Genomic DNA, 12,872 nt, shown 5'->3' with positions numbered 1-12,872 from the left:
GAGCCAAAGCTACATTTTAAAATCTCTGATATTAGTCTATTACAGTGATTCATTACAAAACTATGGCTGGGTACAGCAAACAATTAACAGCACTACAGTTCCATAGAATACTACCTACTATGTCAGTATAATTGCAATTGGATAAAGTTGGTAGTCACGGTAAAATGCAATCTTTAAATCATCAGTTTCAATTGTACTACTTTCCCAAGAACAGGAAAGTGTTGGTGTGTGTGTCTGTGTGTGTGTGTGTAGAAGTGGTAGAGTTCAGTGAGTACATCCTTCAGAAGACACAGACGATGAACCTGCCTTAGGTAGAGAGGGTTGTTCCTGGAAACTCTGAGGCGGGCGTGGCTTCATGTCGAGCTCTTCTGCCCGACCTCCTCCTCACCATGTGAGCAGCTTGGCTTCTTTATTTGCTGCCTCTGCTTTATCTCCCTTTCATGCAGCAGCCCAAAGGAGATTGTAAATATAGACCCATGACTGGGATCCCTTGCAGTCACAACAACAGCTTTTCCATGGGCAGCACCACCCCCTACAGAATATATCAACTACAACCAACTGCTTAAAACACCCAGCACCTTCACAAATACAGTCAGCAGAACGTAATCAACAACTAACAAGAACTAGTTATTTATGATCCATTTAAGCAGCACTGATCCTCTTGCTGCTGAAGTGTTAACTGCAAGATTGAGAAGACCTTAGTTAATTAGATCAGCCAGGTACAAAATAGCAGTGTTGGTGTAAAACCACTGCTACATGCTGGTTAACATCACGATTTGCCTACTCGACACAGTTCTAGCATATCCTAATATCCGCACCAAGATGGCGTTTGGAGTCAGCCATGCAATAAGTGAACATGAAAGGCACAGATGCCACTTTGGTACAAAAGAAGCACGCATTGTACTAAAACTATGGGCACTATGGAGCTCAGTTTTGTGACCATTGTACTTCAATCTTCTGTTACTTGACCTCTATATAGTTTATGAGGTGAATCATTAGTCAGAACTAAAATTTAAAAATTATAAGTACATTATATACCTAAAAGCGCTATCTAAAAAGATGAATAATTGAAATGATGAAAGGGAAAGAATTTCTCAGAAAATTCTGAGTCAGGCAAAAAATATTTTCAAGCACAAGAACCATAAGAAGGTTAATATGATTTATAGAAAAGTGTGTTACTTCAACTGTAACCAAGGAAAAAAATGCCCAGAGCATAATAGAAGGTTCTGATTATTTCTCATGTATCAAGATCACAGAAACATAGCCAACATCCAGATCACTTTTAATTTTAGAATTGTTGGTGAAGGGGCAGCAGGGTGAATTAGAAACTTACCCACAACACTATAAAACAGGGTAAGGGTTTTTTAGCTCACCAGAAACATATCTTTCAGCAGGATTTCCCAGTCGATTAGCTGACACTATGGGAAATGCAATTTCAGTCAGGTCAATCAGATTGCGCCTCTTAAAGTGAGGTTGTATTCCCTTTAGCCAGATATTGCTTTGGAATGATGGAGGAAGTAATTACTTCAAAATATCTTGCTTACAAATCCACAGGCCTCCCCCCTCCCCCCAATGCCCCATTGGGTCTCCCTGGAGCTCTTAAATAATGGCAATTCCAGTAACGTCACTCCCAGGTCTTAGAGTCTAAGAAAGTAGCACCAATTAAGTCAGAAGAGCAGTAAGGTTGAGTACAGGTCTTCATTTCTCCATCTCTCTCAACACATATCAGTCCATTCTCCACACCCCATGACTCTTATACACACAGAGGATGAATACTTCAAAGCGGCATTCTAAGGGGGCATCGTCACAGGTTTCATCACTCCCAAGCAACAACACAGTGACTAGCAGCTCAGCTGGGGTTATAAAATAAGCTAGAGGGATCAGCTGGTGATGATGCACACAGCACATGCACACAGTTGAGCAACAGCTGTTCAGAAGGACATTGGCGAAGAAGAAAATTAATGTGGAATTTGAAGTGAGAAAGTGCAGTTAGAGAAGTTAGTGATACAGCAAAAACAAAATACTGCTCGTAGTTTCAAGAATGAAATGAGCAAAGGAGAGAAAAGTGTGTTAGAAATGTGAGGTGATTTATAGTGCTCTTTACTTGATGGTGAGTGATATGGCAGAGATGAGAGGATAGTCATGAGTCATGGGGAGTGAAGAATGGACTGTAAGTTTTGAGAGAGAAGAATAAATGAAGACCTGTACTTAGCCTGGCTGCACTTCTGATTTAATTGGTGCTATTTACTTAGGCTCTAAAAGCTGGGAGTGATGTTACTGGAATTGCCATTATTTACGAGCTCCAGGGAGATCCAATAGGGCATTGGATTTGCAAGCGAGATATTTTGAAGTAATTATTTCCTCCATCATACCAAAGCAATATCTGGTTGAAGGGAATACAATCTCACTTTAAGATGCACAATCTGATTGACCTGCCTGAAATTGCATTTCCCATAGTGTCAGCTGATCAAGTAGGAAATCCTGCTGCGAGATATGTTTCTGGTGAGTATTACTGAGGAGAACTGACATGTGGACTTCAAAGACCAAACAATGAGAATAAAACTGCTCGTTATCAGATATTGTAACATCTACAAAGAATTTTCACCACTACAGCTGAAAGTACAGAGCAGTCTACTTAGAGCCTGTCATGTCATCAGTATCTTAAATTCTAACCATCTCAAGGATGGTGCAGCTGAGCCCTCACAGCACCACTCAATGGTCCCATTAGTTTGCAGCTTTGATGGAAGATTAAATGGGTGTCATGCAGGCTTTGGACTCTGTATTCCGTATTGGAGTTGAAGGCATCTACCTCAGGGACGTTGGTGGAACAAATAGAGAGATGCTTCTAAAGTGTCATTCTGCAAACTGCTCTTTCGGAGATCAGTGGAAGTGATCAGCCCCAAAACTGAAGAGGATGCCAGATCAACAATGGAAGCAACGCAAGTTATCCACCCTGAAAATGTCAGCAGGTTTGGCCCCTTAACCAATACCATTGGTGATGCCATAAAGCTGATTCAAGCTTCCAGATGTCAGCAGGCACATGCATTTGACAGGTCCTCATATGACCAACAGCAGTTCTACTGAAGGCCCAAAGGGAACAGCAAGCACTGTTAATGCTTAGAGATTTAACACTTTTCAGAAATAGGCTGAAACAACTCACTAAACGTGTCACGTTCCTGATGGTTCAGAGGCTTTGATTGTAGTTTTGTGGTACATGCATGTGACGAAAGCAAGAAATGTCAGCAAAGTATCAATGAAATATCCCTTTCACTTACGTCAGCCACTCTCTGATGTTCGATGAAGGGTCAATGTAAATCACAAATGTTGTGGCAGATGCCAACAAAATTGCTGCAAACTTGCATTATCCTTCTGTGGTGATCACATTAATGGAATGGAAACCCTTACTGGTCATATAAACTGCTAGCTCATCTTCTAATGTCTTTTTGGTCTCATGAGTGCAGTATATTACGCTCTGGAGAGGAGGAAAGCTGGCCACTGCCGCAAAATCCATAGCTCCCTCATTCTAGCTATTGACATCCACCATAAAGACAGAGATACAACTGGAGGAGCCGGTGGCAGGTGCTGGAATCAATTACGGAGTTAAAGCAGTGACTAGCAAGTCTAGCTTTCTTTTGAAAATGAACTAGAGCCTGGTTTTAATGGTTCCTGGGCACTGCAATCCTATACATTACAAAGACATGAAGAATTGTAGTCCTATACACCAGAGACAGCTTTCTGTGGAGGAGCATTTTTTTGTTTATTTTAAATCAGTGTCACTGCAACCAGTGTCTAAACTTGTGAAGTCAGCTTACTGACTGAAGAATACAAAGTATAGGAACAGAGACTAGCCAAAGTCCAGGATATTCAGATGGTGAGCTATTTTTCTTTAGAAAAGACAGGATGTTGTAGTCATATTCAAGTAAGTTTGTAATTTGTGATGATTATTATACATTGTCTATTAAACAGCAGAAGCAGCATGGTATGTATCAGGAGTAGTCAAGCCACAGATCAAATGTGGCTCACAGAAAAATATTTCTATCTCTGTGTTTTTAATGAAACAATATGAGATGAGATCTATAAAAGTATGAGTGAGTTAGACAGGGTAGAAGTGGAGAGAACGTTTCCACTTGCAGAAAAATCCAGAATTAACACAGGCTCCTAATACATGCAATAGAACCTAAAGAAAATTTTATTTAGTCAAAGTTGTCATAACGTGGGAGGCATTTCTCCCAAAAATATTCAAAGTGTCAATTCACGTGAAAACTGGATTAAATCACACTTTTTTCAGTGAGAGTTTAAAAATGAATCTCCCACACTCAGTGCATTCAGGAGTCACAATCATAAATCACTCGCAACATTTGTGGGCAGAGCCTACTCCCACTCAGGAGGCTGACAGTATACTGCTGAGCGGGCCAGTGTGCATGCGTCAATCTGTCAGAGAGGAAATCGGCCCATGTGCAGTGGCCCAGTCTGCCAGCCTCCCGATCACTGGCCAGCTCGATCACAATGCAACGCCGCCCCTCTCACCAACCCCAACCCCCACCCACCCTCCCCATCCAGGGCCTGATCACTGGAGATCTCAGTCCCAGGCCCACTAACTATATTTAAAACTGGTCTTGCGTATATAATACAGCTCTGTGGCTATTTCGGGTGCAGAGCTGATGGCATTGGAAATCCGGCGCTGGGATTCATGCTCAGGTTAGCGCACCCAGTGTGAGTCACATTAATCGAGCATTACTTAAATCTCCCAGCCTGCCACAATAAAAAAGTCATCGCACCGGGATGGGAGAATTGCCTCCGTGTTTTTTTTTATTTGTTTCTGGGTTGTGGGCATTGTTGCTTGGGCCAGCATTTACTGCCCATCCCTATGGGCAATTAAGAATGTGGGTCTGGAGTCACCAATCAGGTAAGGATGACAGGTTTCCCTCCCTAAAGGACACTAATGAACCAAATGGGTTTTTACAACAATAGTTTTATGGTCATCTTTAGACATTTCATTCCAGATTTTTATTAAATTCAAATTTTACTTTCCACCACAGTGGGATTTGAACCCCACGTCCCTGGATTACTAGTCCAGCAAAAATACTGTTGTGCCACTGCATCTTGCTACCATAAGAAGTGTCTGTGACAAATTGCTTAGATGCTTTCAAAAGGAAACTAGCTAAGTATAAGAGAAGAAATAGAAAGATATTGTGAAAATATGTAAATAGAATGGGAGGAGACACATATGGAATATGAACAACAGCACAGATTGCTTAGGCTGAATGATCTGCTTCTGTGCTTATATTGCATATAAATCTATATATTAAACATCAAATGTGACAACTGTAAGAAATATTTAAAGTTTTTAGAATTTCATAGCACTTAACATGGGAATTCTCTTATTCAAAAGTTAGTCTAAAGACTCCTTTTGCATCCCATAGACTGTTGTCGTACAATATCAATAAGTAGCCACAGGTACAAATACTATAACATCATTAGCCATGTGCACTAAACTTCAAAAACTGTTCAACCACAATACAAGCAGATGTACTCCATTTGTGTACTTACTTAAATATCTACCACCATTCAGTACAAAACTTTGCACTCTCTTTTAAGAACATTTATAATTCTGGCATGGATTTATCAGTCCACATGTCTGTTGAAGTTCAATGTTTTGTCCAACAGTTGCAAGCAGTATTTTGACTTTGACCAAGATAATGCTGAAACTGTTGACATGCACAAGATATGCCACAACCACCTCTGTTCTCAATCCATAACGTAGTTGGTTGGTATTTGCCCTTTGCCATGATGTGCCCTGTTGGAGTAATTATTATTGGGCTTGCTCTCTTCTGCTGGTCTCAAGTAGTTGTTTTGGTTGATAGCTCCCCTCTCTATACTGTACTACTGACACTTACATGGTCCTGAAATCCAACTGTTCCATTCCCCTCCTCTCCATACTATATTGCTGGTGTTACCATGGTTCTGATGCAGAACAGTTCCATCCATGTTGCACTCACTTTCAGCAGATAACAAAAGTAGCAACCAAGAAACGTAAAGCATATCAAGACAACAATGAAAACATGCTCGCATACTTTTTTTTGTTTACTATTTTACTAAATTAACAAAAATGTTGAAGTACACGAAGAAGTATTGATATCACATACCTAATAGTGTCCATTACTCATTTTCTATTTACTAACAGAACTGTAATTAGCTACATCTAAATTCCAAATTAGTCACATATGGTGAGTCGCGAAGGCATTGAAAAACACTGCAACAGAACTGAGAGACTAAACAAAATTCATCAACTGGCAAATCTTTTTGATAAATTGGCCTATTTATTAAAAGCACGCAACAGAGCCATCTTCAGCCCAAGCCCAGCAAACCTGAAACTAATCACAGTTAAAATCAATAAATGAGATCATGAACCACAGGTATTGACATTGAGCTATTATTGTGTTATGAATGCTGTTCCAAAGCAGTGCATGATTATCTGAAGCCTGCAGAAGATATTATTAAATAGTCTCATAAACATACACAAGCAACATGACAATTATGATATTGGTTACATATCAAAATAATATTTATTATTAGAAAGTAATATTTTTCTGATTCTCATAAATCAGAACTTAGGACCATCCTTAGTGTTGTCTAGTAAGATGGCTGAATTATATGAAACCAGCTTTCACTGTAGCAGTCATCTAGCAGCATAAACTGTAAGTTAGATTTGCCCTGGCACACTTCAGCTGAAAACATTTTTACCCACTATACTGCACCCCCCTCCCCTAAGCTGCGAGTTGATAACAGGGCAGCAAGAGAAATAGGGGATATGGGATTTCAGTAAACAGGACATCTCCTCGACCAATGAGTCTTAAGGATTCCTACACTAAATCATGATTACACTTCACAAGTGCTTCATTGGCTGTAGAGCACTTCGGGGCATCATGTGCCTATGAAAAGCATTATAGAAATACAAACCTTTCTTTGTACCAGGATGTCAACAGAAAGAGTGAGAAGAAAGTGAATTAAAGAGAGTTAACTCAATGTAAAGTCAGCTACAAGAGGAGAAATAAGGGAAAGATAGATTAGACAGGGAGAAATAGACATTTTTAAAGAATTTATTTAAAAAATAATTTACAATCTGAAAGAATGAAATACCAGACTTATTATTTCAAGTTCCAGAGGTTGTTTGGCCATCATTAACACTTATCACATTGTTAAAGGGGTAATTATACTTGTAATTAATTACTAGCCTTAAAAATTTGTAGTAGATTTAGTTTGTATCTAATATGTAAAAACAGCAACTTAACAATACATAATACGTTTCATTGGTGAAGCAGTCAGAAAATGCTGAATTTGCAAAACTAATCGTGTAATGGCATGACAAATATGGCCACGTATTTTAACAGCAAAATCTAGACTACTGATTTCTTAAGAAAACCTTGCTTTATCTTCAGTTGAACCTTGTTAAAATTTTACATTGTAAACAATGGCAGGACGATTGGTGTTGTATTGAACGGTAAATAGGAATTGGGGAAATGGGTAATTTTGATTTTGTGTGATAGTACGTCAGCCACCCTCTCTGATTTTAATACCTCTCTGATTTGTATTTCCATGACTTCATAGAACGGTTTGGCAATCTGTTGAGCATCAGAGCAGCTTTATTTTCATGTTTTTAATGTTGGAGAAAGCAGACACTCTCAACCACTCCCTACAAACATCAAAAAATTCTCAGAAGGGCAGTAGCGAACTGTAAATACATCCGAGTGCATGAACTCAGCATTCCATTGTGCCTGGTATAATTTCAACTAACAGCAAAGACACTGCTGCAGGGTAGCATATTCCCTCCGATAGTCAAAGTGTTTCATTCCAAGGGTGGGAATAGTAATTTCACCTCTTCCATCCCTGTGAAGACCTGATAAGTGACTGATGTTCCAGATTTCATTTGGAATCATGACCAAAGTAAAACTTCTAAGCTATCCAGTTTGTGGAAACAATTGCTATATCTGATCAACTACAGAACAAGAAATACAAACATCACAGTTTGAGATTAGAAGGTTAACACTTCGTTTTCAATCCAATCCTCTCATGCCCATTGTTGAGTGACTGACCTGATAGGGAATATGTTGTCCTACTTCATTTATCTTACTGAAAAGGTACACAAGATTGCCCTATGTAAATATAACTCTTGACAAAGCAAACATCAGAGGGAAAAACAACTTCTACTATATTCCCCATACATTGAGAGAATGGTGGATCAAAGAAGATCCCAATCGGGGAGGAAAAATGGTGAAAAAAAAACTGGTAAGGATGAAGGCACCATTAAAGAGATGAACTTTAAAGAGTATTTTAATGGCAGTGAGGGAAATATTCAGGTGTAATCACTGGGCAGAAACATAATAGTAGAAATTAATTCATGCTCGCTAAGTTACTGTGAACTTAGTGCAGGGAATGATTCCTGCAAGACAATGGTCCAAGACCAGGTCAAATGGGGCCTTGGGCCTCATTTTACCAAGTCCAAAGAGCTGTGGACACCAACCGCCCATTCCTGGGCAGCACTTCAGTAAAGCAGAGGTAAATGTCAGGCCACTGTGATGTTGAAAATAGCCTTCTGATGGGTTCTAAGGGAGTGAGAGGGTCACTTGGAAAGCAGCTCTTCCTGAATCCAAATTAACGTTTGGTTTTAAAAATTTACTAGAAACAAACTTACCTGTTCGTCAACGATTTCCAACGTTCTGTTAAAGATTCACTGACTAGACCTCTATGGAACCATACTTCCAAAGTGCAAGATGTGCTAGATTTTGACCAATTTTGGAAAGGGGTTCTGAAGTGGGTGTTAGGTAGCATATGCACTCATTCAAGAAGCCTAATAGCTGTTTCTGGATTGAATGTAAAAGCATCTTTAGATCAGCAGAAACAATACATCAAGGGGAATATGTTTCTGATGCTCTTCAAAAGGTTGGACCTCTCTGCCCAATTTCCTGCCCATATAAAGGATACAACTAGATCAAATTTCACCTTCATATTACCTGAAGGAGTAGGCTACTGCATAGAGTGCTGAGTAAAGAACAGATATAACAGTGTATACTGGAGGAGACTGATGGAAATAAGATGAGGCAAGGCCAATTTGCCCAGGTATGGAGCTAGTGAAACAGAGATGACAATAATGTGAAACTTTTTGCAGATTAGGACATAGGCTCTGGCATTTTGGTCTTCCCTGACTGAATATGGAGTATCAGGAAGTATTACAGCAAAATGTAGATACTTGCATTCAAATATTACACTGGATTGATATTTGAAGATGCCCGCAGAAAGGTTATAAAAATAGTTACTTTAACTAATTGTGTCAGTAGTTCATTACCTAACTGATAAACCCTTAGAATCACTGAATTAAACAATACAACAGCATAAATTATTAGTCCAGAGAAACAAAAGAATGCGAGAACTCATCACGTCCAGACAGTGTCTGTACAATTGGTCTTTATCAGTGTTCAACAGAAAATTGCTACTTTAGTCTTCAGAGAATGTATGCCATGGTTTAATTCCTGTTTATTGTTCCACCTTCTGTCACCACACCTCTCTCTTTCAATATCATCTGATTATTATATAGAAGTGGTCCAACTAACAAAAGAGGATCAATGAATAATCCAATGAATGATAACATGATGAATGTTTGAAAATCACCAACTTATTTCTGTCTAGTCTGGAACTAATTACTTTTTTTAATCAGAATGAGGCAATCATAACTTATAAAGGCAGCCCATTAACAAACAGTAAATCAATATGCAATTACCTGAAATGATATTAATATGAGTTTTGTAGATTTATTTACTTTATAAAGTCAATAACTTTGACTGTGTTCCAATAAGGAAAAACCTTTATAGAATTTATCTTTTTCAAATGTAGACCAGTTATACAAACTGCCACTGGTTTACCACTTCTTTCTATAAAAAGACAAGGTAGCAAAATGTTAATTTTAGTTTTTGAATTTAAAAATGCTTGTGCTACCCTAAACAAAGTCTGACTGAGTAAACCATAATTTAGATTGGCATGTTAGCAGTTAAGGATATGACAGACATTCCACTATACTGTGGATTAGGAGATGAAGAGCTGAATAAAGCATGGAGTTCAACCAAATCCTTCAATCAGCTCAATGCTCCAGTCTAGTGTCAAACATGCTGGCATTCGCACTACAGCTATTAGTCAGCAAGACAAAAGCAAACAGAATCTCCGGGGTCTTGTTTAAGAACTTACACTGTGTTGTTTCTGGTTTGCCAGGAATGTGACCTTATCATTGATTGATTCTCTTTTGTCAATCAGATCACTTCTATATAATAATCAGCCTGCTAATTCCCGACGCAGTTAATGGGGCAAAAAAGTAATGATTTTGCTTCCCAATTTAGAAACAATACCAAAACTTAAGAGTCATCCCTAAAACTTCAAACCTTCAACATGAATTACCATAGCACAAATAGTGGGACAAAAGTGCTCGCCTAAAATATTATGGAAGTGGTGAAATCTGAATTAATTGACTTATAGCTACAGAGAATTGCCCAGCAAATTCTATGCCTGAATTGGTACACCAAATGAGACAAAAAGTTCAGTTCAGTTCTCAGCTCTTGCTTCCATTCTCAGGAATAAAGCCAGCAATAATGATTCAGTAACATATCAAACAATTTGCACAATAATGCAAAACATCTACTCATAAAACCCTTCACAGCAAATTTTAATACCTATACCTGTAGCCACATCGCAAACAAACCCAATATCACTGAGGAGCAGTGCGTAAAAACATGGGACAAAACTATCTCTTATATTTCCTCGGCAAACTCTTCCCACGCTAAATTTGTATCTGATCTTTCAATGGACTCAAGTGCCCCATTGATCTTAGATTTCGACTGGATCAGAATCTCAGTGCTGACTAACAATGAGGCAAAGAAAACAGAATCAAAGCTGAAGAGTCCTTCTCATGAGCATCATCAAAAGGGTTTCCCAATCATCTGCAAATATTCTAAGTTTCTGAACGTGGATCGGAGATAATCCATATGCTTTTAAGATTACATAATTTGCGTGATACCCTTGTGAGATGATGCTTGTAAAATATAGCCCCAAACTGTACAGAAAGCTCGTGCCTCTAAGAGATAGTTGTGTAAACAAAAAAGCATTTAAAAACGTACTATTGAGCTGTGGCTGAGAAGTTTCATAAAGAGTCAGCATAACAAAATACAAAAGGATTATTGAACTACATACTCTAAATGAGTATTATGATCCCCTGAATTAGCTCACCTTAAACAACTATTTTCATTTGCAAATAACTCGAAGTTGAGACAAGATCGCATGAATATTTCTAGAATTATCTGATCTCTGTGCAATGTTTCTTTTTTCTCTTTTAAAACTATCTGGTAATTCCTTCCATGGCACAGAAAACCTCGAACGAAAAATCAACGCACTGAAACCGAAATGACTCGCACCTAATAACAACAGTGCTTCGGTTTAATGGTGTAGTGTCGCTGTCTATTGAACGTGTTTCTATAGTATTCGCTTTCTTACGGCACATACTCACACTACACCAACATTATAAAAGATCGGCTCAAAGATGTCCCTGTCTCCGCTCGATTTCCTCAATTACCAAATGTGCTGACTCTGATCCTATAAGGGGGGCTTTCTCTCCAAGTGGGCTTTAGAGCGGATTAAATAAGAGAGAAAATCAACCTTATGATGTCCAAATTACAGCGTCTTGGAGCATGGGATTTGCCAAAAAATATTTATCCCCCTTTTCGGGAGGTGACCAAATCAGACCCATGTTATTCTGTCGCATATGGAAAGCAGAGAGATGTTTCAATCTATTTTTTTCTTTTAATATTTCGAACATCCAACATTCACAGCTTGCAGCATTCCTTCCCCCATCCCGGAGAGAGTTTACATCTTTCGGCTGCAAAAAAAAACTTGCAGCGTTTGCAGAGGCTGGCTGCTGCATTGAATGTTCACCGATCATCAACACTGCAGGATGCACATGCAATCCGTTCGAGGTGTTTTTTTAAAAGCGTTTCTGCTACAGGGCTGTCGATCTTCAGATGGAGGAAGCAGGGTAGGTGTGACAAAAATTGGGGATGATTGAGGGCGGGGGGGTGCTGGTGGGAGAGAGATAAACAATTCAGGTCAAGGCATTTCAATCCAGTTGCTGCACTTGTATTGTCTGCCATCCCAGCATAAGATGGGCAGCAACCCTCCTGTACAACCGAGGGTGTACCAACACTGGAATAGAAATCATTATCAACATTTCATTTTTCCAGTAACTAGGAGCAGCGGTGATGAGACTTCTCTGGGGCACTTGTTCATCAGTTCACGAAGGGTGAGAGACCCACACTCAGCAGCATTGTCATTACTGAGAATAAAAATAACAAAACTGCACTTTCCAACCCTGTTTTTTTTAAAAAAATAACTAACTTTTAAGAGCACCGATTGGGAGCCTCTTCCCACTTACCATTGGAGCGCCTGACAATATTTTCCAAAAAAGTGTTCTGAGGGGCAACAAGTCCTTTCCTTCCCCCCGCCATCCTGTCTGCTCGGTGGCTTTGGCGGCAGTGCTGCAGTGCTGGGGAGAGCGGGACGCAGGCTGCAGCTCTCGAGCTTCCCTGCTCATGGTAACGGCGCAGGCAGTGCGTGCAGCTCCGAGCTCAGCCAAAGCTCTCCCCTCCTCTCCTCCTCGTTCCGCCGCTCTGACCGCCCACCTCTCACACGCCGCGGGCACGCGCGCCGCTCCGCACGGGAGCGAGCATGAGGAGGGATGCGCGTCGCGCCGTCTCTCCCCGCCCCAGACCCCAATAAATGCAACACGGAGTGGAGTGGTCGGTATTTCACTTCACCGCCGCACCCCCACCCCGGTCCCC

At 39.9% G+C, this 12,872-nt stretch overlaps 1 protein-coding gene across 2 annotated transcripts in view; it reads right to left on the bottom strand.

Annotated features, from left to right (window-relative positions):
• kcnh1a (potassium voltage-gated channel, subfamily H (eag-related), member 1a) overlaps positions 1 to 12,625 on the bottom strand; it is a 242,971-nt gene extending 230,346 nt beyond the window's left edge. For both annotated transcript variants that reach the window (XM_080200569.1, XM_080200568.1), the window contains exon 1: positions 12,467 to 12,625. In XM_080200569.1, the coding sequence (XP_080056695.1) occupies positions 12,467 to 12,539 (73 nt within the window). In that variant the 5' untranslated portion in view covers positions 12,540 to 12,625. The remainder of the gene's footprint in view (positions 1 to 12,466) is intronic.
• Positions 12,626 to 12,872: the final 247 nt, after the last annotated feature.

The sequence above is a fragment of the Carcharhinus amblyrhynchos genome, chromosome 12 (genome assembly GCF_965287045.1).
Source record: "Carcharhinus amblyrhynchos chromosome 12, sCarAmb.v2.hapA, whole genome shotgun sequence".
NCBI lineage: Eukaryota > Metazoa > Chordata > Chondrichthyes > Carcharhiniformes > Carcharhinidae > Carcharhinus > Carcharhinus amblyrhynchos.
This window is presented reverse-complemented; position numbering and strand designations above follow the sequence as displayed.